Source organism: Gekko japonicus, unplaced genomic scaffold (assembly GCF_001447785.1).
Source record: "Gekko japonicus isolate JY-2015 unplaced genomic scaffold, Gekko_japonicus_V1.1 scaffold360, whole genome shotgun sequence".
Lineage (NCBI taxonomy): Eukaryota > Metazoa > Chordata > Lepidosauria > Squamata > Gekkonidae > Gekko > Gekko japonicus.
In genome coordinates, this window is record NW_015172015.1 from 220,032 (window position 1) to 243,275 (window position 23,244).

Sequence of the window (23,244 nt, forward strand, 5' to 3'; positions counted from 1 at the left end):
GGGCAGAGATCGCAGAACAGTGCTGGGATACCCAAGAGGCCCTGGGGGGCTTAGCAGATGCCATATGGAAGGTGCTGCAGCAGGAGCTTCAAGGCTTGGGGCTACAAGTGGGGGGAGGAGGTGCAGAGGGGTGCCCCCTCCAGGAGGTGAGACCCCTCCAGAACCACCGCTGGTGCACCCCGGCCCTGCTGCCCCTAGAGACACACTCAAAGCCACGTTCAACAGGACCGCGGGAAAGTTGGCATTCTTCGTGCTCCAGGTCCAGAAGTTCCGGAGAGAGTGGGGCCACACCTTCGCCTCAGATGAACACTGGGTGGATTACCTGGGGTCACGACTATGAGACCGGACGGCCAACTGGTTTGTAGGTCTGTTCAACGTGGGGGTCCCAGAACTCTGGGATGTGGACGCTTTCATGAGAAACCTCTGTCGGCAATACGAGGACCCTCTGGAACTGAAGCAAGCCAGATCTCGCCTCCAAGGCAGCCAGTTCATCCAGGAGTTCTCGGACGTATATGGCCAAGCTGCAGGGGTGCTGAGTTCTACAAAGTGGGTTTGAACCATTCCATCTTGGACAAAGCTCTGGCCCAAGATAACCCCCTAACCCTAAATGGCTAGATTCAGGTGGCGTGTGAGGCAGAGAACTGTTGCAACCTGCTAAAGATGTACCACCTGAAGCCAGTGGCCAAGGTGCCAGGAGGGGAGGCGAAGGCACAACGAGGCCGGCCCCAGGGTTCCCGGAGTGACCAAGAGCAAAGAATGCGGCAAGGTCTGTGCCTGAAGTGTGGGGGCCCTGGGCATTTCACCACCAACTGCCCACGGGAAAGGAGCCCTGGAGGAGCCAAGAAAGAAGAACACAAGGGACCAGAGAAGAGGATTAAGCCACTCAGGAGTAATCCCAAGCTGCCCAGCTGGGCGGGAGACAGGAGTTGGAGAGCATCTTGTCCAGTGAGGAGGAGCTTCAACAGCCGGCGGGGAAAGGCTGGGACCTGCTGTGAAGGGCGCTAAACGGCAGATCCGAAACTCTACCATGCCAGAATTAGTGAGATCCTCTTCCCCCCCTATTCTACATGACTGTGACTGTAGTCCACCCCTCCCTTCGCACCCACATTCGAGTGTGGGCTCTCATTGACTCAGGGTGTACCCAAGACTTAATCAGTCCAACCCTGGTGCTGGGATTGGGAGCCAAGCTAAGAGAGCTGGAGGAGCCCCTAGTTTTCTCACAGATGGATGGGAAACATATGAAAGGGGAACTTTGTGTGCATTGCACCACTAACCTACCCATAGGAGTGGGCTCTCATTGGGAGTTAAGATAATTAATTGTGAACCCCTCGGCAAACTTCTTGATGGTATTGGGGAGCCCCTGGCTCGGGGCACACAACCCCTTTATCCAGTGGAGTGTAGGGACCCTGCGGTTCCTGGACCCCTGCTGCAAAGAACATAGATGGAACCCAAAATTGGGGGGGGGGGAGCTGCAACTGGAGCGAGTGTGCCTGGCCGAGGAGCTAAATCAGATCCCCCCTGAATAGAGAGACTTGGCTGAGGTCTTTGAGGAGGAGGAGGGGGATGAACTACCCCCTCACCAGAACACTCACTGTTCTATTGAAATCTTGCCTGGCCACAAAATGCCCAAGGGGAAATTATATTCCATAAACCCTGCCGAAAAAGAGGAACTGCGGAAGTTTATTGATAAAAATTTGGCTCGAGGGTTCATTTGGCCAACGGCTTCAACTTTCGCCGCTCCAGTGCTCTTTCACAAGAAAAAGGATGGAGGGTTAAGACTATGCACAGATTATCGGGGCCTGAATGCTGTGTCGATGTCCAACACATATCCCCTCCCCTTAATAAATGACTTACTGTCTGAGGCTGCTCAGGGTTCACATCCGAGAGGAAGATGAACATAAGACTGCTTTCAATACCCCCCTTGGTCAATTTGAGTACTTGGTTACACCATTTCTGCTCTTGGGGGGCCCTGGAGTGTTCATGAACTTGATCAATGAGGTGTTGCAGAAGCATTTATTCAAGGGGGTCCTGGTTTATCTAGATGATATCTTCATTTATACTCCTGATAAGGACTTGCATGTGGGGCTGGTTAGAGATGTGCTGAAAGCCCTCTACAAAAACTGGTTGTTTGTGAAGCCGTCTAATTGTGAGTTCCATAAGGAAGAATTGGACTTCCTCAGGTACCAGATTTCCAGAAAAGGGCTGGGCATGGACCCCCTTAAAATCAATTATGTATTGGGGTGGGACCCCACTCAGACGAGGAGACAATTACAAACTTTCTTAGGGTTTGCCAATTTCTACCATCCTTTCATCCCAGGTTGCCCTACTGTATTTTTGCATGCCTTTTCCAGCACCTACTGACCTGCTGTTTCATGTCTGATAATGGGTAAATACCTTCACACATAGGATAGCAATTTATCTGTATAAGGAAAACCCCTTTTTTTGAACAAGGTATGCAGGGTACTTACAGCTGAAGAGGTTGGATAAAAGTTTTCCCTAGAGGTTGTGACTGGTATCTTTTTCTATTCACAAGTAACAAGAAACAACAAACATACTACAATGGAATCATAGGACTCTAATAATAATTATAATAATGCCACTGCTGACCCTTGCCCTCTCCCAAACATACATGATCAGAAGGAAAACCTTTCCAAAGGAGAAGTATTTACAACTTTACAATATCATATGAGCATGTCTTAGGGTCAGCCCTTATAAATAGCATTTACATAATAAAATAAATATTTTCACATTGCCAAAGTAGCACAAGGTGGTTTGTCATTATTTTTTAAAATGTTACAAAACAGTATCATTAATCTTATATTTCTTGCTTATTTCTTCAAAAATTGTAATAAAAATCATTTTATAAAATAATACAAAAGTAGATGGAGTACAAGAAAAGTCCATTTCTAGCCGGTGTGCTTGGTTTGTACATTATGTTACATTATGAGATGCTGACCTCCAGGAAGTCATGTAATCATAACTTCACTTCTAATTGGATAAATAATCCAGTGCTTCCCCCCCCACCACATGTTGTCCATTTATAGTGTGAAAGGTTCCTGAAAAGGGTTAAAAAAGTATTAAGTCCTTTTGGTTCTGGAGATGGTTCTTGATTCTGAATTTTCTATGCAGTCGTTGCACCCATTAGGGGATTAATATGGACAGAGGTTCTGCTTAGCTGAGAATGTCCCCTGAAGCAGAGGCAATGTTTCAATCAAATGGTGTGAGGATGTGTTCCTTTTATCTTGATACACGAACTGTACCAGAGGGTGTATGCATGAGTTTGCTTCTGTGTCTCTGTAGCTGCTTGTGTAGTGAAAGCGGGCAAGGCTGGCAGAAAGTCTGAGAGAGGAATGAAAAGGCTTCTTCCCTTTAGGCAGTCACTCAGTCCTCCTTAACGGAAAACTCCCCTAGCTACCACTGCTCAGCATCCCCAGAAGTTTACTTGGTTCCAAGCCCTGCTGCTGTGCCATCTTCTGCACATCAAAACCCATGTGCATGAGAAACTGGATCACATTCATCTCTTGCCCTGTGTATTGGTCCTGAATGGTAGGGCACGAGGGGTTACAGTGTGGCCATGGACAGCTGTCAATCAAGTGGATAGGGCAGCCTTTCAGTGGGGCTTTCCCATTCTTGTTGCTGTCATGTAAGCTGCGGTCCCAGCAGTGCAAAGCACGGGGTAAAGAGGTCCCTTTCACTTGGATGTCTGTCCAATGACTGCAAAACAAACCATACAAATTACATCAGTGTATGGAATATCATGATATTCATTACTCATTTTCACATCAGTTGGCACATGATTGGCAGAACAGCTGCTCAGCACAGACTGCAATCTTAGGAACACTTTCCTTAGAGTAAGCCCCATTGAATAAAATTGAACTTACTTTCTGAGTAGACCCTGCTTAGAATAGCTCTCCTAGACCCCACAGAAGCTGTGGACTTGATTTGAATGCAGATGTGGCAACATCACAATGGTCACATTCCAATACTGTGACAGAGGTTTATTCATGCCAAGCTTGCTGATGTGCTTGCTCATTCCCCTTCCTCCCTCCACTTCCTCCATGGAACAGGATCAAAGGCCTCTGGGTTTGGGAAGGCATGAATCAAACTCCAGTTGGCCACGACATCCTGATGCAAGGGCCTGTGCAAACTGAAGGTTGTTTCCTTCCCACAAACCAGGATTCTCAATCTCCACTTAATCCCAATGACATGTCATGGCAAACTGGAGCTTGCTTCAAGGCTTTCCAAACCAAGAAGTCCTCAACTGTGAGCCACGTATGAGGGGAAGATGGAGAAATTATGGGAGCGTACAAGAACAACAAAACAAACTGTTTAGACCGGTCACAGATAAACCTGTTTGTCATGGCTTTTGTGTCTGCAGTTAAGGTGCCATAATAGAATTGCTACTGAGCAATACTAGGAAGAAAAGGGGGACATGTCCAGCAAAGAAGGAAAATAGTTTCAGGAACCCAGATGTTTCACTGTGCCTAATACTTCCCAGAGTCAAATCCTACAACAGGGAGGAGCCAGTTTTCACTGGCTGTTAGAAGGCTATTCCACAAACCTGGGCTTGGATTAGAAACAGAGTGAGCAGAGTCCTGCTAGAGGAATTTCCCTGTCTCCCCTCTCTTGCTATAGTCTTCTGTGCCCTCTGAAACAGTGTTCCTGCAGGTCACTGGACCCAAAGGAGCAGTGGGGTGGGTGGGGGGGAGCAAGCTGGTAATCTGCAGGAGGTGCAATCAGCAAAAACCTCACTCCTGGAAAGTTGTTCTGTTAGAGGGGCTGCTGTCTGTTCTGCAGCTTAGTAAAACCTCCAGCAATGTTCCAAGGAACCTTTGTTAACTGGGAGGCTGAGGGGTGGATTTCCAACATGCTGTTCTAAAGCTTCATTCTGAGACTGCGCAAAGCAAGACCCAGACTACCTCTCCCCCTTCTAGACACTTACGTGCGTGTGATAATCTCATGCGACAAACAAGCTGGAGCAAAGCTGGCACTGAAAAAGAAAAAGGGGAGGGGGACATGAAGCAGGTGTGACAGAAACACAAATATTTCTCCATTACCTTCTAGCAACCCAAACTTTCACTGTTCCTTGCACTATGGCTTGGGTAGCTCACTGGTTTTATGGGTATGTGGAAGCCTGAATTGGTAGGGTGGCAGCTAATTTACACTTGGAGCTCACATCTGAGCTTATCTGAGGTGCTGTGCTCAGTTGATTATGATACAAATGACCTGACTTGTTAGAGGATTCATGACATTATTGCAGGGGGCTTCTTAGTGCTTTGTGAACACCCCGGTGGAGGCTAGAAATGGTATAACAGCAGACAGGAGTGTTAAGTCTTCCTGGCTTTATCCTTTACTATAGGAAATAAAAGCACTAGCTCAAGATTAACTGCTGAATCCTCAATAATCTATTCCATTAAACTGTAATACAAGAGTTTTAAATGCAGCTTAGATGTACGCAGATGTTTAAAATTGTTTCAACAATGTAGCTTGTTAGTCTTTTGATCTCCAGTTGTAAAAACAACAGATTCCTATCCTACATCATTAAAAACAACAACCGTTTAAAGGATACGGAAATTGTAAGAAGCAAGACTAACGTCACATCCTTGAGTGTGTTCCTCAGCTCACGGCCCAGATTCTGGATATAAAGCCACTGTCCCTCTTGCACTGGCTGGCCAGTCAAATGCACATTGTCTACGGTGAGTTGAGCTTCATCAAAGAGCCACTGTACCACAAAAACAGGAGCTACAGAATGAAAGAATTGGATGAAGATTTTGTCATTATTAGGGCTGCAAGGTTTAATGGGCAGAATTCATTAACTAAAGCTTTACATGATGAATTGGCACAGTACATTTTATCAGTGAACTGAAAAACTAAGGACACTCTTATTTATTGAGGAAGTTTTAATGCTGAAGTTTTAATGCTGCTGCTCCACTTTGAGAGAAAATTAAGATGAAAATATTAAAGATGTCTTTCTAAAAATGTTGCAGCTTTTATGAAATTATTTTCTACACTGATGTTTAAATAATTTGTAAGTTTACTCATCCAGCCATTGGTTAAAAGTCACATGATGAACCAACTGGAAAACCTTTAGCTAATTGTCATCTCTAGCCATTATTAATTATGATAAGGAAGGCTCTTCTGGAGTGTCTTTCACATCACTAAATAGAAAGCCTGCCTTTACACACTTACATCGGAGAGTGGGATAAATTTTATAGCCAAAGAAACAATTCCATTCCTCGCCCTCTTTAAACTGCATTCTGCAACGTTCTGGAATAATTCCATTCCAATATCTGAAATATAAAATTATAATAATAGTTAATTACAGAAACTTGTTCAGTTGTAAATATCTAACTACAATCTATGGGACTCTGAAACAGTTATCTGTGAATGTTTGAATTCCAAAAATCGTGGACAGCAGAGGGCAGTAAAGCTGAGCAATTACATACACTAGCGAAAAGGAAATTCTTACTATATTAGCATGTCACATCTGTACATATGATGCCTAGTATGCTCTCAGCAGAGCCTAAACATTTTGTGAATATTGGTTGTTTTCGAAGTAGTACTTTATCAGCTAAATGCAGTAGATATCCTACAATAACAAAGAGAAAGAAAGACTGGGTGTCTCAGATCAGTGCCCAACTTTCTGGGAAAGGAGACCTTAGAATACTTTCAGTACCTAAGTCCTCTCCTGATGGCTTCTGTGGGGGCGCAGGTTATGCTATCAATGCAGTCTGTTCTGCGATATTGTTTATTATCCAAGAACCAGCCAGAGTCTGCCAGGCCACGGACCTGAATCCCAGGATACCCCATCTCTTCCAGTTGCTCTGCTACACGGTCCACATTCAGGAGTACCCCCGTTCCACCAGCACTGCAACAACAAGGTCAATTTTTCGTGAGATTAGTCACTCGACTGCAGAAGTATTCACTGTTGTGTACAATACAATCACCATTATCCAAATTTCACAGTGCCATTCAAAGCAAAAGATATATCCTTCAAACCCCACTGACTTAAAAGGATGTAATTCCTCTTAGGATGGCACCATCAGTTATCCAGACCTAATAAACTGAATTTTCAGGGCGTTCTTATAGTGCCTATGTTAGCACCACCTTATGTAAATTACACCAATGTTTATGCAAATTTTCCCATTGCTTATTCTTGCAGTACCACAGGTAGTTCAAAGAAATGTGGTTGCATGAAGGATTTCCAAATTCTGATTTTTATTTATTTATTTAACTAGATTTTTATTTATTTATTTAACTAGATTTTTAGGCTGCCCTTCCCTGCAAGCTGGGCTCAGGGTGGCTTACAATGAAGGTGTATACCATAAATAAAGTAAAAACCAACAATAAAATACATAAGACATATTAACAATTTAAAAAATCCAGTTCCAAGATGGCAGAAAAAAAGTCAGCTTCCACAGGCCTCCGGGGGGGGTGGGGGGGGTTGCGGAGAATGGAGGATATGAGGGTGCCAAACTATATGCTGTCCCATCGCTGTCCTCAGCTGAATGTCTGGCGAAACATCTCTGCCTTACATGCCCTGTGGAAAGATAACAAATCCCGCAGGGCATGAATGTTCTCCAGCAGAGTTCTACCAAGCAGGGGCCAGGGCCAAAAACACCCTGGCCCTGGTTGACGACAGCCAGATCTCTCTCAGGTCAGAGACCACCAGGAGGTTCTTACTTCCCAGGCATAACACTCTTCTTGGGGCATACTGAGAGAGGCGGTCCTGAAGGTACGTGGGTCCCTGACAAATTAGGGATTCAATTAATAAAAACATTGGGATTATTTAATTAATCCTGCCATTGTCTGAATGGAGCACATGATTCATATGTCTCTGCCAATTCTAGTATTCAATTTTCTAAGCATCAGAGAGACAGCTTGTAAGATCAAAAGTGCATTAAAAACTCCTGTGTGTGAAAACTCTGTCATCAACATGCATTTCTCTGCATTCACAGCACATCTGAAAGCAGTCTTCATTTAGTAGTAATGAATAATAATGGTCATCTTCAAAGTTTAGGTTACACCCAATGTTGTTGGGCTTGGTATCAAATTATAGCAGGTATCAATATTCTCCCATTATCAGGGCATAGACAGCAGCTACACTCTCATAAGCATCAAGGATGGCAGGAAAGGTGGAAACAGTCCTACCTCTCCAGCTATTCTTGGAGCTGAGAAAGTGCTTCTGCTGCTGGGCAGTCTCAGCAGCACTGTTTTCACAGTCTTGGGGTGGTTGGAAAGGAGAAAACTGGTTGCTTTTTGCATGCCCAAGGGCGGTTACATAGCTAGGACTATTCTCATCATTTTAGCTGTTCTTGGGCAACCTAAAAGCTATCTGGAAATTTTTTTTGCGGGTTTCCACTAGTAGTATACTGGCAGCTGTACTTACCCTTCTCTGCCCTTTGTTTAATGTCTGTATTCCCATAAATGCAAGTAATACAAGAATGAGGTACTTAATTCTAAATAATCCTTACTGAAAGAGCTGACACATTCTGCTTGTATGGACACAGAGGTTGATACAAGTGTTTCAGAATTCCTCCTTTCAAACAGAAATATCTATTGAGACTTAGGAATGACAAAAGATTGAGTCCATGTCTTGGACATTACTTTGTGATGACTAAGTTCCTGATCTAGACAGTACTTTGTGATGTCTTTTCTGATGTTTTTCTCCTTCCTACATAGTGTTCATACTCAAGCATGTACCTGCTTCCTGCCAGCAACAGCACCTTGGCATTTCCCAGGCCTTTTCCAACCAACTCCTTTACAACCTCTTGTATGATGAGAGATCCCATGAAGGCATATTCATCTGGAAAAAAGGAAAGCATTCACAGTAAAGACAGCTGCCTTCCTCTTCACTGAAGATCTGGGAAAACACTGGAAAAACATACCACTCTTTATTCACAAAGTTACTTAAAGGAGACATATCGATAGGAAAAAATACAAGCCTGAAAAATACTGCAGATGTAGCAGCGCATCTCAAATCTGACATCTTTTCTTATCCATGATCCTAGCTCCAAAATCACACAGGTTGGTTTCATCTTAGAGGGTTTTGCACATTTTATACAGTGAAATGTAATGTTTCCCATCTCTGAAATATTCTAGTATTAGTTGGCGTAGCAAATCAACTTATGAATTGCACAGACATCTTCTGTCAGCCAAAAGGTTTCCTAATTGCTTCTCAACATCTTTTTCTGAGCCATAGTGAGCCTCCCTGTGTAGTATTTGTAATAATTCTAGGTGGCATAATGTAGTCCTCAAGCCCATGCACAAACATCAGGAGCATTCTTAATTCAGTTTGCAAATCCTGGCACTGTTCAGTTCTTCCTTACCAAATGTAAAAGTTAAACTCTGTTCATGGTGGTAGCTGCAGGGACTGGAGGAAGTTTATCTAAATGAAACAGGGCTGCATCAGATACTCAGGATGCAGCTATTCCCCTCTGGCTATTGCTATGACATCCCTGTGTGATGGTGCTCTGAACCATGACAAAGTGGGGTTTGGAAGCGGATGTTTTCCCTAGAGGATATTTATTATTCCTTCCTGACCATTGGCAAGAGCTATTCCTTCATTTGCATAACTGTAGAGAAGCCAGGCCATATCCCTTTAATGTATAATGTCTGTCTGGCAGCAGGGGCCTGTCAGAAGCACTCACTTTTCTCAGTCTTGGCAGAGGCTCCACACCAGACATCACTTGAGCAATATGGGATGAAACTGCAAGAGACATGCAGAGTAGGGTAAGATTGGGGTCAAGCAAATTAAACCCTAAGGGAAACGGGAAGAAACCAATTTCATGCCCATTCAGATCTGAGGTATGACCTGGATATTCCCCAGAAAGAAATCACTCGAGTAGCATTCATGTTGATTTACTGATCTCTCCTGGTTACATTCAAATGTACATTTATCGTCATTTCTCCTTTGTAAGAGTTATTTCATATTGCACATATACTGGTGTTCCACTGGTGCTTATTATTGTAACTGCACTGGCAGCCTGAAACACTCAGGGAGGTCTGCCAGAGAGCTTCAGCTGGGCACAGCTTCCTGCTCTACCATGGCAAACACTGGTGGATGGAGCTGCTGTGTAGAGTGGTTCTAAACACCAGCGACTCCATCTCTTTTCATGATTCAATGTGCACAGGGAAGTCTGATAAAGTTTTTCCTCTGAACTTGTCAAGGATCTATCCTACATTTTTTTTTACATTTTATGACCAGAAAGGACCATTGTGATCTTTTGATATAACTTTTTTTCTTTCCATCTTAAGTAGCCCCTTAAGCATAAAAGGTTTTACATGCACATTTGCCAGCCAGTCTCCTATTCTACCCTGATCTGAAGATTGGTAACCAGTGTGTCACCATCTTATACCCCCCTTCAGGTATTCGTTATCACAAACCCAGCAAAGCAGCCTCACTAGGACATATCAATAGAGTACCTATCCTCAAAATTAGAGCCAATGCAAATTACATAGTGCAACATTAGAAGTATCACAGCACCAGCTGGTCACTTCTAGTTATCTTACATTTAGGGGAAAGTTAAGCCTTGACCAGCCCTAATTAATGAGATACTCTTTTTCTAGTCCCTTTCTGAACCCAGCTACAGTAGTCGCCTTTAACACATCCTGGAGTCAGTGATTTCCAAAGAACAATGGTGTGTTCAGGAATATCTGTATCTGTGTATCATTTGTTCATGTTAAACTTACTTTGCATTAATTTCACTGGAAGCTCCATGTAGCCCAGCATTCTGTCCCCTGATAGAGCAGGGATGTGAACTCAATTCTGCCAGGTCAACCACTATAACACATTGGCTCCAACTAATTGTTCTCAGAACTAGATGCTTTCAACTTTCCTGAACCTCGTGCCATTCATCCTCCTCTTCTCAAACCTCAAAAATACCGTTTGAGAAAAACTGGTGGGACATATGACAAATACAGGAAGAAGATTATCCATTACCTTTATCTGCAACTTCAATGCATATTTACTTTACAATTACTTGTTATAAGTTGCAAGACCCACTCCTGCTTATTTCATGTCTGAGCCAAATCCCCATTTCCCATTTGGTTCCTTCTCCTGTATCATGTTTACTTTGCACAGCTGCACCCCTCCCAGCTCCAACAACTACTCCCTTGCTTACACCATATTTGCGTTCCACCAGTGTGGATTTTCTTCTGGTTGCGATGACAGAATGCCAGTTCCTGTAGATGGAGAATAAGAAAATAGTAAGAACATTACAGCAATCTTCAGCAATATATGGAAAACATTCAACGTGAACATAACAGGTGAAAAATGCTAAAAAGAAAAACAACCTGGGAGAACAGGACCTTCAGTCTTTAGCCCGTATACTATGTACATAGTTTAGAGCATTTTAACCAGTACAATATTGTCCATCAAATTTCTAAATGTTTTATCTTGGTGGCATTAAAGGAATGGGAAAAGGAAAGCCTTGTGCAAAAGGTCCAATAATGTAAACTGCCGTTTCAAAAAGGGGATAAGAAAACTGATCTATTACGTCAGATAGTGGGCCCATTTCTACTCTAGGCAGATAAGTAGGATTGCCAGTTCTGGGTTGGGAAATACTTGGAGATTTTGGGGGTGCAGCCTGGGGAGGGCAGGGTCTGGGGAGGGGAGGAAACTCAGTAGGGCACAATGAGGTCCTGCCTCGGCGGGGAGAGTGGGGTATAAATTGACTAAATAAATAAATAAATAAATGCTATAGCATCCACCCTCCAAAGCAGTCATTTTCTCCAGGGGAACTGATGTCTATTGTCTGGAGATCAGCAGAAAGAGTGGGAGATCTCCAGGCCCCACCTGGAGGTTGGCAACCCTGCCAGTTGATTTGTGATCATTTGAAAGATAATTTCTTCTCATTGTTCAAGACAAGGCAGAACTCTTTATAGGCCTGGTGAAAATGGAGGTACCAAAATAAGGAATTGCTGCAATCAGTTCACAAATTTACAGAATAATGACAAAAATGGGCATTTTCATGATGTATAAATCCCAAAATTCTTCTTTTAATCAACAGGTCAGATGATGACGAACATCTCGAGTTTCCAGAGTTCGTTTCGAGGTCTTTATCAAAATTCTGTTTTGCTGTATTTTTCAAACAATCCAATATAAGGAATCTCAAATTCAGAATGGCTACAAATAGCTCTCGTGTTAACCACTAGTTGTCCGTTGAAACTAGTGGTTAACACGAGAGCTATTTGTAGCCATTCTGAATTTGAGATTCCTTATATTGGATTGTTTGAAAAATACAGCAAAACAGAATTTTGATAAAGACCTCAAAACGAACTCTGGAAACTCGAGATGTTCGTCATCATCTGACCTGTTGATTAAAAGAAGAAGTTTGGGATTTATACATCATGAAAATGCCCATTTTTGTCATTATTCTGTAAATTTGTGAACTGATTGCAGCAATTCCTTATTTTGGTATTTTCAGATTGCTGTGCCCTTGGTTGCATTGTTTGTTCATTTGGGAAAATGGAGGTACAACAGGCACCGATTGCTGAGAAGGAGTCAGATCTCTAACTAATAGGGTTGCCAGTCCCCAGTTGGGGGTGGGGGATCCCTTGGTTTTGCAGGCTCCTGCCTGCCACCGGCCAGCTGGTTGGTGGGCGGGAATCCCCGTCCCAACAACATGGAGCAACATGCCTATGTCACCCAGAAGTGACATAGGCACATTGGTGACGGGGGGGGGGAGGCACTCTGGTTTTTGGACAAAACTCTATGGTTTGAGGGTGATTTTGCCCCCAAACCAGAGCTTCACCGCCATTGTGCCTACATCACTTCCAGGTGATGTCGGCATAGCACACAACATCACTTCTGGTGATGTCAGCACATCGGGGTCAACGCTTCTGGCTCCTGGAGCACTCCCCCACTGGCATTTTAAAGGGACCTGGCAACCCTACTAACTAGGGTTGCCAGGCCACAGCTGGCAACTTCCAGGAGGAAATTATGGGTGGGGCCTGGCATGCCGCCACACTTACTTCGCTTCCTATGAAAACCAGAAGTGCTGTGACGGACTCTCTAGCGTTTTGCAAAAACTCTAGTGTCCGCCATGTCACTTCTGGTTTTCACCAAAACTAATATATGCATGCTGGCACAATGTTAGAGTTGCTGGCTGTCCAGTTTTCACCTGGACAGTTCAGTATTTGTGCTTTCTGTCCAGGAAAGCAAGCGAGAATTGAGCAGCTGAGAGATGCAACTGAGCATGAGTAGAACAACCAAATAGTCAGCCCTCCTTGCCCAGTCAGAACTCTGGCTTTCTCCAATCATTCAATCCTTAGCACCAGGAGGTGGGAATGCAGGCAAGTTTGGCTTGTCTCAGCATTCTGTTCCTACTCTCCCCCCTCTCAATCTAGCAAAGAGTTTGGAGAAATTGCATTTTTGAGTTTCTGAATCCTAGGAATTTCTTGCAGGAGGTAAGCCTGACTTTTAGTGCCATGGTTCACTGAAAACATTACTGAGCTTTGAACATGTTAAGTTTTTTTTAATAATGCTAACACAAATTTGATGGAAGACCTTTGCTCTCAGGTTGAAGTGTCATTCAGCTGAGGAGGAGAAGAAGGAGAAAAAGGAGAAGAGGAGGAGGAGGAGGAGGAGGAGGAGGAGGAGGAGACTGAATTTATACCCAGCCCTTCACTACCTATATGAGTCTCAGAGCAGCTTACAAACTCCTTTCCCTTCCCCTCCTCACAACAGACACCCTGTGAGGTAGATGGGGCTGAGAGAGCTTTGACAGAAACTGCTCGTTCAATAACAGCTCTGACAGAACTAAGGCTTGCCCAAGGTCATCCAGCAGCTGCAAGTGGAGGAATGGGGAAGCAAACCCCGTTCTCCCAGATTAGAGGCTGCGTACTTAACCACTACACCAAACTGGCAAAGAGCAAACAGAATTAGATAGGGGTGTTATTACAGAAAATAAAAACTTGCTCACTTGGAGAATCAATGCGGTCATGAGATGGTGTGTCTTGGGACGTACTAATCCCTTTCAGAATGTTGTATCATTTCTTGCCCTCTAAGAGCATTTTCTACAGCATTAAAACCCAATCTGTCCATTCCTTTGCTTCTGCTATTTCATTTATTTGATATTTAAAGCTTAAATTATCATCAAGAAAACTTCCATTTTCTCCTTTTAGGGAACATATCTGGATGAAGCCCTTTCCCTCCAAATCCCTATAACAATTTCCCCCTGACTCTGAGTAAAATAGCCTCCCCACTTCTATTTAAGGCTGCAATTCTATGCAGTTAGATGGGAGTAAACCCCAAGAACCCAGTGGGACTTACTTTGAGTAACCATACATAGATTCAGACTAGTGTTGCCAGCCTCCAAGTGGGTTTACTTACAACAATTTAAGGAAATTGGTTAATCAGTACAGACCATATATGACTTAACATCAACTAAAGCTCCAAAGTATTCCAACTCTTAGACTCTTCTTATTATTAAATATACTATTGGTTATACAATACATAAAACACAATTGATACACAGATAGGCTAAGGATTTAAAGAAAACTTTCCAATCCCAGAAAAGTTTCCAGTCCCAGAAAAGACTGCAGCTCATCATCCATTATTTGCCTTAAGTCTTAAGGACTGGATTCACTTTCTTTATGGATATTTAAAAGTTGTGCTTTTTGGTCCATTTTGGAACTGGGAAATCTTTTCTGGGATTGTATCTGTGTATCAGTTGTGTTTTATGTAGTGTATAACCAACAGTATACTTAATAAGAAGAGTCTAAGAGTTGGAATACTTTGGAGCTTTATTTAATGTTAAGTCATATATAGCCTCCAAATGGGGCCTGGAGATCCCCTGCTTTTACAACTGATCTCCATCTGACAGAGATCAGCTCCCCTGGAGAAAATGGCTGCTTTGAAGGGTGGGCTCTATGGCATTGTACCCTGCTGAGGCCCCTCCCCTCCCCAAACCCCACCCTCTCCTGGATCCACCCCCAAAGTCTCCAGGTATTTTCCAACCCAGACCTGGCAACCCTAGTTCAGACTGCCTGAATTTAGTAATATCACAAGTTCTGTTATATCTATAAGCATAGCTAGCTTACCCAAATTACATGTCTACTGCTACTTAAATGTATACATTTTTTTTCAATTTGTATTATTCAATGCATATTTAGATATATTTCACATTCAGCTGTTAAACTGGATCACTCGCTAGTTGCCTGTCACCTAATTCTCATAAGCCTCTTGCACTCTATACTCACTTACTTGGGAGCCAGTCCTAAATCCTGAAATCTTGTATTTACTAAAAAGCAGGGGTCATTTCCTGCAGGAGCGCACAGGAGCGGAGCTCCGGCAGTAAAGAGCCCTGGGGGCGGGCACATGCAACAAGCCCCACCCCCTGCTCCCAGCAGCCCTCAGTCAGAGCAAGAAGCAGCCAGGTAAATTGCAGAGCTCCCCCCGGTCCAAAACAGTCCAGTGGCACCTTTAAGACCAAGTTTTATTCAGGTACAAGCTCTCCCTCCTCTGCAAGGACAGATCTGCACGTTCTACCCCCCCCCCCATAGCTATCCAAAACAGTCCAGTGGAGCCTGAGTGGTGGGTGTTGCCTTCTGACACACTTCCGGTGCTGTCAGGTGGTGTGGCATATACCAATAAGTTATGCTAATGAGTTATGCTAATGAGCTCCTGCACCTCTTTTTCTACGAAATGACCCCTGCTAAGAAGTATGTCCTTTTATCTGACTATATCACAGATCTCTTGTTTCAAAGCAGCCAGATTTATGGGCACCAGATATGTGCCACTGCCAACTAAGTCTGATCAGGAGACACTGCCTCATCGTTTGTCAACAAAACTGGCCTGAACTGGATAGCCCAGGCAAGCCAGATCTTGTCAGATCTCAGAAGCTAACCAGGACCGACCCTGGCAAGTACTTGGATGGGAGACCTCCAAGAAATGCCAGGGTGCGAACACAGAGGCAGACAATAGCAAGCCATCTCTCTGAAACATCTAAGTCCCACTAGGAGTCACCAGAAGTCAACTATGACTTCCAGGTGCACACACACACACAAAATAGTCCCCCCCCCCATTTTTTAAAAACAAAATTAAAAATAGCTGCTTTAATGCTTGGTCCTGTTCGTAGAATATGTCATTAATGTGCGTGAATACACGTGAATGTGTGAGGAATTTCAGACAGACGATATAATCCAGAAGAGGAACAGTTCACAAACGGTTTCTGGTCTGTCATTTCAGACAGAACCGTTTTAGAACCGGTTCCCTACCGGAATATATTTGTAATTTCAGACACAAACGCTTTTGTCACGTTTAGGAAACGGGGCTGAAGCATTTTACCTGTCAACCGCTTCCAAGTAGTCTTCAGTTTCCTCTCCTGGTTCCGATGCGCTTTTTCCCACTGTTTTTTGCCTGCGTGGGCGATCTCCAGCTTTTTTTTGAACGTTTGCTTTATAGCATTATAGCGCTATAACGGAACAGCATTATATCAATCCCATTGGAGTGCCTGGAGTGTTTTGTTATAGTGCTATAGCGCAATAGTGCTCTAAAGCGAACGTTAAAAAAAAAAAGCCAGAGATCGCCCACACGGGCAAAAAACGGTGGGGGAAAAGCGGTGCAGTCTGAAATGGCAAACCGCTTCAGATCCAGCTCTTAACCAGAAGGGGAAAGCCATGTGTGAAATGGCAGCCCTATACCGGTTTACTCCATGACGGATCAAAAACGGCTTCAAAACAAATTTTAAAAAGGTAATGTGAAATTCCTTCGTGTCAGTGAAAAGTGTCAGTCCACGGACTTCTAGACACCACTCCCCATGACTTTCCCTCCTCCATATTGGAACATGTTGTTGTTGTTCAGTCACACAGTCAAGTCCGACTCTTTACAACCCCATAGACCACATCACACCAGGCCCTCCTGACTTCCATCGTGCTCCGGAGTTTGCTTAATTTCATGTTCGTTGCCTCGATAACACTGTCTAACCATCTCATCCTTTGCCATCCCCTTCTTCTTTGACCTTCAATCTTTCCCAGCATCAGGGTCTTCTCTAGTGAGTGCTCCCTTCTCATTTGGTGGCCAAAGTATTTGAGCTTCATCTTCAGTATCTGACCTTCCAGAGAACAGTCAGAGTTGATTTCTTTTAGAATTGACTGATTTGATCCCCTTGCAGTCTAAGGGACTCTCAAGGGTCTTCTCCAGCATCATATATTGAAATATATCCTGTGCCAAAGAATTCTGGGCCCTTGGTAGGGTAAAAATAGAGTGAGATCCAACAGAAACTCTGTATTTTGGTTTCCAACAGGCCACATAAAACAATTCTTGGATTAGATTTGCTTAACTATTGGTAAATGTCACTTTAAACTACTGTCCCCATTCTGTTCCCTTCTGTGCTGTGCTAATGGTAGAATTGTATAATGTGTATAATGCCATAGAGTCCACTCTCCAAAGCAGCCATTTTCCTCAGGAGAACTGATCTTGGTCGTTTGGAGATCAATTGTAATAGCAGGAGATATCCAGGTGCCACTTGGAGGGTGGCAACCCTCGGTAGCAGCCAGTTAAGGCCCTTGCCTGCTTCAGGGCTGAAGGAGGCAGGAGGGTGGGGAGGGAGGGATCCTTGGAGGGGATGTCCCATCTGTGGCAAACCCCAGACACCCAGGCCCCTTTCCATGACGAAAGGTATAGAATGTTAGAGAGACCAGGTTCCACTGAGCAGTGAAGGAATAAATAAGCAGGGCTATTTTTGGGCAGGAACGCACAGGAACGGAGTTCCGGCTGGCTCCCAAGTTGGCCATGCCCAGCAGGAACTCATTAGCATAATAGGCCACACCCAACAGCAGAAACTCATTAGGATTGGCTACATTAGGGGTGTGTGGCCTAACATGCAAAGGAGTTCCTGCTACAAAAAAAGTCCTGAGTTTTGACAACAAACAAGGTAAACAGAATAACAAGCAAAAGGTGGGTGTAGCTAGATAACCACACTTCTGGTAACATGGGGGTGCGGCCTAATATGCTAATGAGCTGTGCTGTCAGGGGTGTGGCCCAATATGCTAATGAGTTCCTGCTGTTGGGTGTGGCCTATTATGCTAATGAGTTCCTGCTGGGCTTTTTCTACAAAAAGATCCCTGGGAAGCACCTGCTGGTTCCTGCTGGGCTTTTTCTACAAAAAGAGCCCTGTAAGACATGCCAACAAAAGCGTGGTTCTAATGATAAAGCTGCTTTTAATAGGGTGGATAAAACCATATTCCAAGGACCTTCCTGCAACTTAAGTGACACTTTCTCCAATGGAAGAGCCCTTTAATTTGGAGGTAGGCACCTTAGATTGGAGGAAGACTTTAAACTTGAGCCAAAAGGAAAGGTGTGTATAAATATTTTAATAAACAAATAAATAAATGAACTTTGCTCAACAGACTGGTGGATTAAGGGCAGGATCCACCTCACTACTAGGGAGAATATTCCAAACATTGGCATAAGGGTTACCATGCCTATCATGGTGTAATAGTACTAAGCAAGGATGACTCCTCCAGCCTCCTTGAACAGCATACTAGAAACCTTTTGAGTTTACTGGATAACTACATGCCCTGAGCTGGCCTCTGGCTGAATTTGCCTAGATACCTTAAAGATTGTCTCCTTTTTTATTTTTATATGCCCCTGGCTCTATGAAAAGATTTTCATATATCTGCTTTGAAAAGTAGTATATAAATATTGTAAATAAATAATACAGTGCAAAGTTCAAACAGAAAACTGGGGGGAAATGAAAAAGGGAGACATTTGATGCAAGTTTTTTTTCCATTTAGATAAGTACTGAATGACATAAGTAGTGATCTCTTTTATCCTAATGCTACTTTAAATTTATTTGCCATTTTTAATATTGTCATCAGAGAAAGGACAAATTACATAAATTAACTATGTAAATAAATAGCAATTCCTGGTTCCTGCATATAGCCATATGGGGGTATTCATCATTATAGCAGCCCTGGGTAGAAATAGAACCTAATAGAAACGCAGAAGACCTGTATACTTCCTTCCATATGTACTTCCTGTGCACATAGATAACCAGGGGAATCAATCAATCACAAGCATATTTATTCAGAAAGAAGTACTACTCCTGTGGGTCTGAAATTACTCCTTTAGGATCGTGGCCCAGCTCCTGTGACTCTGAGTGGGCCAGGTTATGTTAAACAGCATTAAGGGTTAGATTAGATTAGTTTATTTCTACAGTCCTTAGACCAGTCATACAAAAAGAAGTACACCTTTACAAAATTCCAAGATTTTAAAATATATCAGTAAAACATTAAAAGCAAAATTTAATCTAATATCAAACTACTATATCTAACTAGCTTCCTTGGGGTCTCTGTGATCTGAGTATCACCATACAAAAACTGGCTACTTGGTGAGTAATCTTGGGATTTCTATCAGATAGAAGGAACTCGATTCTAGCTTTTTCAGAGAGGCCTGGAATTTGTTCAGATTTTATTATGCGCCACCTGATAATACGGACATCTAAAAAACATGTGCTCTGTAGTCTCAAGATAACCAGGGGAAGCCTGCTGCACATCCGTCCCTTTACGAAGCTGAGAATAGTAAGGTTGAGTCCAAGCTTTCTCTATAGGAGCATAATGGAATTACAGAATGCCCTCTGAGACAAATACATCTCTCTCTCTCAACTTTTTGTTGTTTGGAAAAAACACTCTCTTTCTGAAAACATTTTCCACAGGCAGATCTGCAATATCTTCATTATGCATAAAAAAAACTCACTGCTTTATTGCTGTATTTTTTGTTTTGTAATAATTTAATTTAGAATTGTACGCTTTTGTTTTTTATGAGCCACTTTGGGCACTGAAAACGGAATACTTATATACTTGAATCAATCAATAAATAAGGAACACCCTGACCTGGATAGCCCCGGCTAGCCTGATCTCATCAGATCTTGGAAGCTAAGCAGGGTCAGCCCGAGTCAGCATTTGGATGGGAGACCACCAAGGACTACCAGGGTCGTGATGCAGAGGCAGGCACTGGCAAACCCCCTCTGAACATCTCTTGCCCTGAAAACCCAACGGAGTCACCATTAGTCTGCTGTGACTTGACAGCAAAGAAGAAGAAGAAGAAGAGGATGGTTTTCCAGAGAGATAATACAGCACCAGATAAATTTTTTTGTACATAGGAAGCAAAAGCAACATATATTTAAAAAAATAAATCCCAAACTGATTAGATTAAAAGAGTTTACCAGTTTTGGTCACGGGCCATTCCTTGGAGCTCATAAGTTTTCTCATTGTTTCATAGCGAGTGTTGCAGTTCTCTCTGTTGAAGCAGTACCAGCCTCCTGATGCATAAAAACAAGGATCAGATAATATACTTCACCAATAACATTTTGCTTTGTGGAATGCATATTGAGGGTTCTTGAAAAGTAATTTACTCATAAATAGGCACTATATGGCATGTTACATATTTAAACAAATATAAGCATTCTAACACCTGTGTAGCACAGAGCGATAACAGGATACACCATTTTGACTGTGAACTTAAGGTACCATTTCTCTGTCCAGTAAATTAAAATGCTGTATTTGATGTAGACAACAACAGCATGGAAATGACAGGCTGCTGTCATTTCCACAGAGGGCGCATAATCTGCCTTGAGCAGCTCTCTTGAAAATACAATTTATTTAAGTGGGCTTTTCACTAACATTTACTTTTTTAAAAGAACTAATTGGATGCCTTCTATGTTTTATATTTAGCCAAACAAACTGATCCTAACATGCCCCCCCCAGCACGACAGTCAAATCTTTGCCTCACTCTGTGCCTCACTGTTGTGCCCACAGAGATGAAAAGGGCCTGCTTTGCACTCTGAAGTGCCACTGGAATCAAGGACTTGGAATCAATGGGACTTACTTTCAAGTTATGGCCCAATTCTGTCCTACTTGTGTTTATCGTCTATGGTCTTTTGTGAAAAGGCCCATCCAGCCATTTCAATTAGGCATGGATGAGCACAGCAACGCAAATCGATTTATTTAATTTGTTTTCGGATTTTTATTCCGCCCTCCCCAAATTCACATAAGATGCCTGCTTCTGCCCATGGATTGCCCTTGCTGGACTGGGATGTGTCTGTGTAGATTGGTAGCTCCACTCAATGACAGAAGGCTGCTTCTATACACAGCAGGATTTCTTAAAAACATCTTGAATCTGCGTTTGAGATACTTGGCAAGGTCAAAAACATGCAGGACATTTGTTTATTTCGGTAATGTTGAGGAATCATTATCATCACAATCAGTGTTCCCTCTAAGCTGAGTCAGTGTGAGCTAGCCCACAGTTTTTTAGCCCCCAGCTCACATTTTTGTCTCATCTCAGGAAGGATGGCTCCAGAGCAAACTAATTTATGCAGGAGCCAAATTGCTCGCTCACAACTTTCATGCCGGTAGCTCACAAAGTAGAATTTTTGCTCACAAGCCTCCTCAGCTTAGAGGGAGCATTGATCACAATAACTCTTGGCTACAGATTCTCTACGATCACTTTCAAAATAATTTCAAAAGAAATTCAAAAGAAATTCTATAACACTTCTTTTTAAAAGATCATTTGGAGCTAGGATGTAAAAGCCAGTCGACTGCTATCATATTCACAGGAGAAGACTACCAGGGGTGGGGGCACATACAATGAAGTAAAAATCTGTTTAGAGCTTTACTATATGTATATAATGAAAACCAGAAAAGTCAATGCTACTGTGTACAAGGAAACCACCAGAAGAAATAGGCTGAGAAGGCAGCTTTGATTAAAGATGGTGAGTAGTTAGCCTGCCAGTAAATTTGTAGGAGGCAATGGCATATGAAATAGTAAAAAAAAGGGGGAAGAATGGGACCCTGCTTACAAAGAAAGCCTCTAGCACATATACACATGCTGCAAGTCCTTTGAAGAGATTGGCTAGAAAGCCCTTCCACCATCCTCTGAGTTCTACAAAAAGAGCCTAAACTCATTGAACTTTGCTTAAATAAATGAAAATAAAATTAAAGAAAACTCAAGCTCACCTTCCAGGAATAGCAGCCACCTTCTACTGCCTTTCGATTCTTTGAGGTAGTAGCTAAAATAAAAACAAATAGAAGGCAGCGTGAACTTAATTAGGGAGACTGGCTCACTCAACCACAAACTCTTTGATACACCAACTCATTATAATATCAAGAGGGTTACATAAAATCTTGGTTAAAGAACAAGAGAAAGAAACAGGACGGCTGTCAGAAGAGCTCCAGAGTCTGATCAAAGGGCCTTCTCAGGGACCCTGAGCCAGCCTGGGCTGGCTTTCATCTTGCTCCAAAATAAATGCATTAAACAAATTCCTAACATTCCTAAGTATTTCCAGGCAGGAAAGAGTTATTCCACCTGTTACTGGCTGTGTTCTTAGTAATAGCCACATGGTGGAAGCAGAGCTTAAACACTAGACAGAATTTCCAGCACTTTTTCAAAGTTCTTCTAAGTATGCTTACAACAAGAAGGGCCAGAATACCGCTTTAAGAGTGAACAGCATGGTGAACTCTATCAAGCATCTCTCTTCAGCAAAAAACATGCTTTAGTGATAGTTTTCCATATTCACTCCAGATACAGAGAATCAAAGCAGAGTTCTGATTTGTGAAATGAGACCATTACAGTGAAGTTGTGGGTAACTGAATTCTCAGTATATAATGGTGCTTTAATAACCAATTTATACAGTCCCAAGATCCATATATTTTTTTTAATAAAAGGGTTCCACTATGTCCTATGGATTGGGGGAAGTGTCCCTCTAAATAAGGGACAGCTATCAATAGAACTCTGCAAGAACTTTGTGGTATACTTCAATCCATCTGAAGAAATGAGCTCTGACTTACAGAAGCTCATGCTGAAATAATGTGTGTTATGGTCTTTATGGTGCTATTGAACTCCTGTGTACTTTTCCAGATGCAGACTAACCTGGTTACCCTATGTAATTAGCAAATATAAGGAATTCTAATACAAAGTAAAGAGAAACAATAAAACTAATCAAGAAACATCCAGTTTTGATTCTTCATCCCACCCTTATCCTCAAAAGGTGAATCAATTCATCATCAGTGCTTTTGGACTTGGGGGGGGGGGGCTTGATAAACTAGGCGTCACAGAGAACCATAGTTTGTTAGAAAGGGTAAGGAAAGGATGGAGAAGGACACAGAGAAGTGAGGAGGTAGGGGTATCCTGGTGGCCCCTTTCCTCCCTAAGAGGCACAGGAGACAGGCAGGTGGGCTGGCGAGCTACCCGTGGTGCCTCAGACCTGAAGAGTCTGGGATGACACAGGCGAGGGATCCCAG

At 43.0% G+C, this 23,244-nt stretch overlaps 1 protein-coding gene across 1 annotated transcript in view; it reads right to left on the minus strand.

The window, feature by feature from the left end:
• Window positions 1-2,579: 2,579 nt before the first annotated feature.
• Window positions 2,580-23,244, minus strand: part of NOTUM (notum pectinacetylesterase homolog (Drosophila)) — a 21,277-nt gene continuing 612 nt past the window's right edge. The window contains exons 2-11 of the mRNA XM_015420362.1: window positions 21,961-22,013; window positions 20,172-20,267; window positions 11,124-11,184; window positions 9,651-9,709; window positions 8,704-8,806; window positions 6,677-6,868; window positions 6,190-6,290; window positions 5,595-5,742; window positions 4,943-4,990; window positions 2,580-3,714 (exon numbers count right to left, since the gene is read on the minus strand). Of these exons, the coding sequence (XP_015275848.1) occupies window positions 3,408-3,714; window positions 4,943-4,990; window positions 5,595-5,742; window positions 6,190-6,290; window positions 6,677-6,868; window positions 8,704-8,806; window positions 9,651-9,709; window positions 11,124-11,184; window positions 20,172-20,267; window positions 21,961-22,013 (1,168 nt within the window). The 3' untranslated portion in view covers window positions 2,580-3,407. The remainder of the gene's footprint in view (window positions 3,715-4,942; window positions 4,991-5,594; window positions 5,743-6,189; window positions 6,291-6,676; window positions 6,869-8,703; window positions 8,807-9,650; window positions 9,710-11,123; window positions 11,185-20,171; window positions 20,268-21,960; window positions 22,014-23,244) is intronic.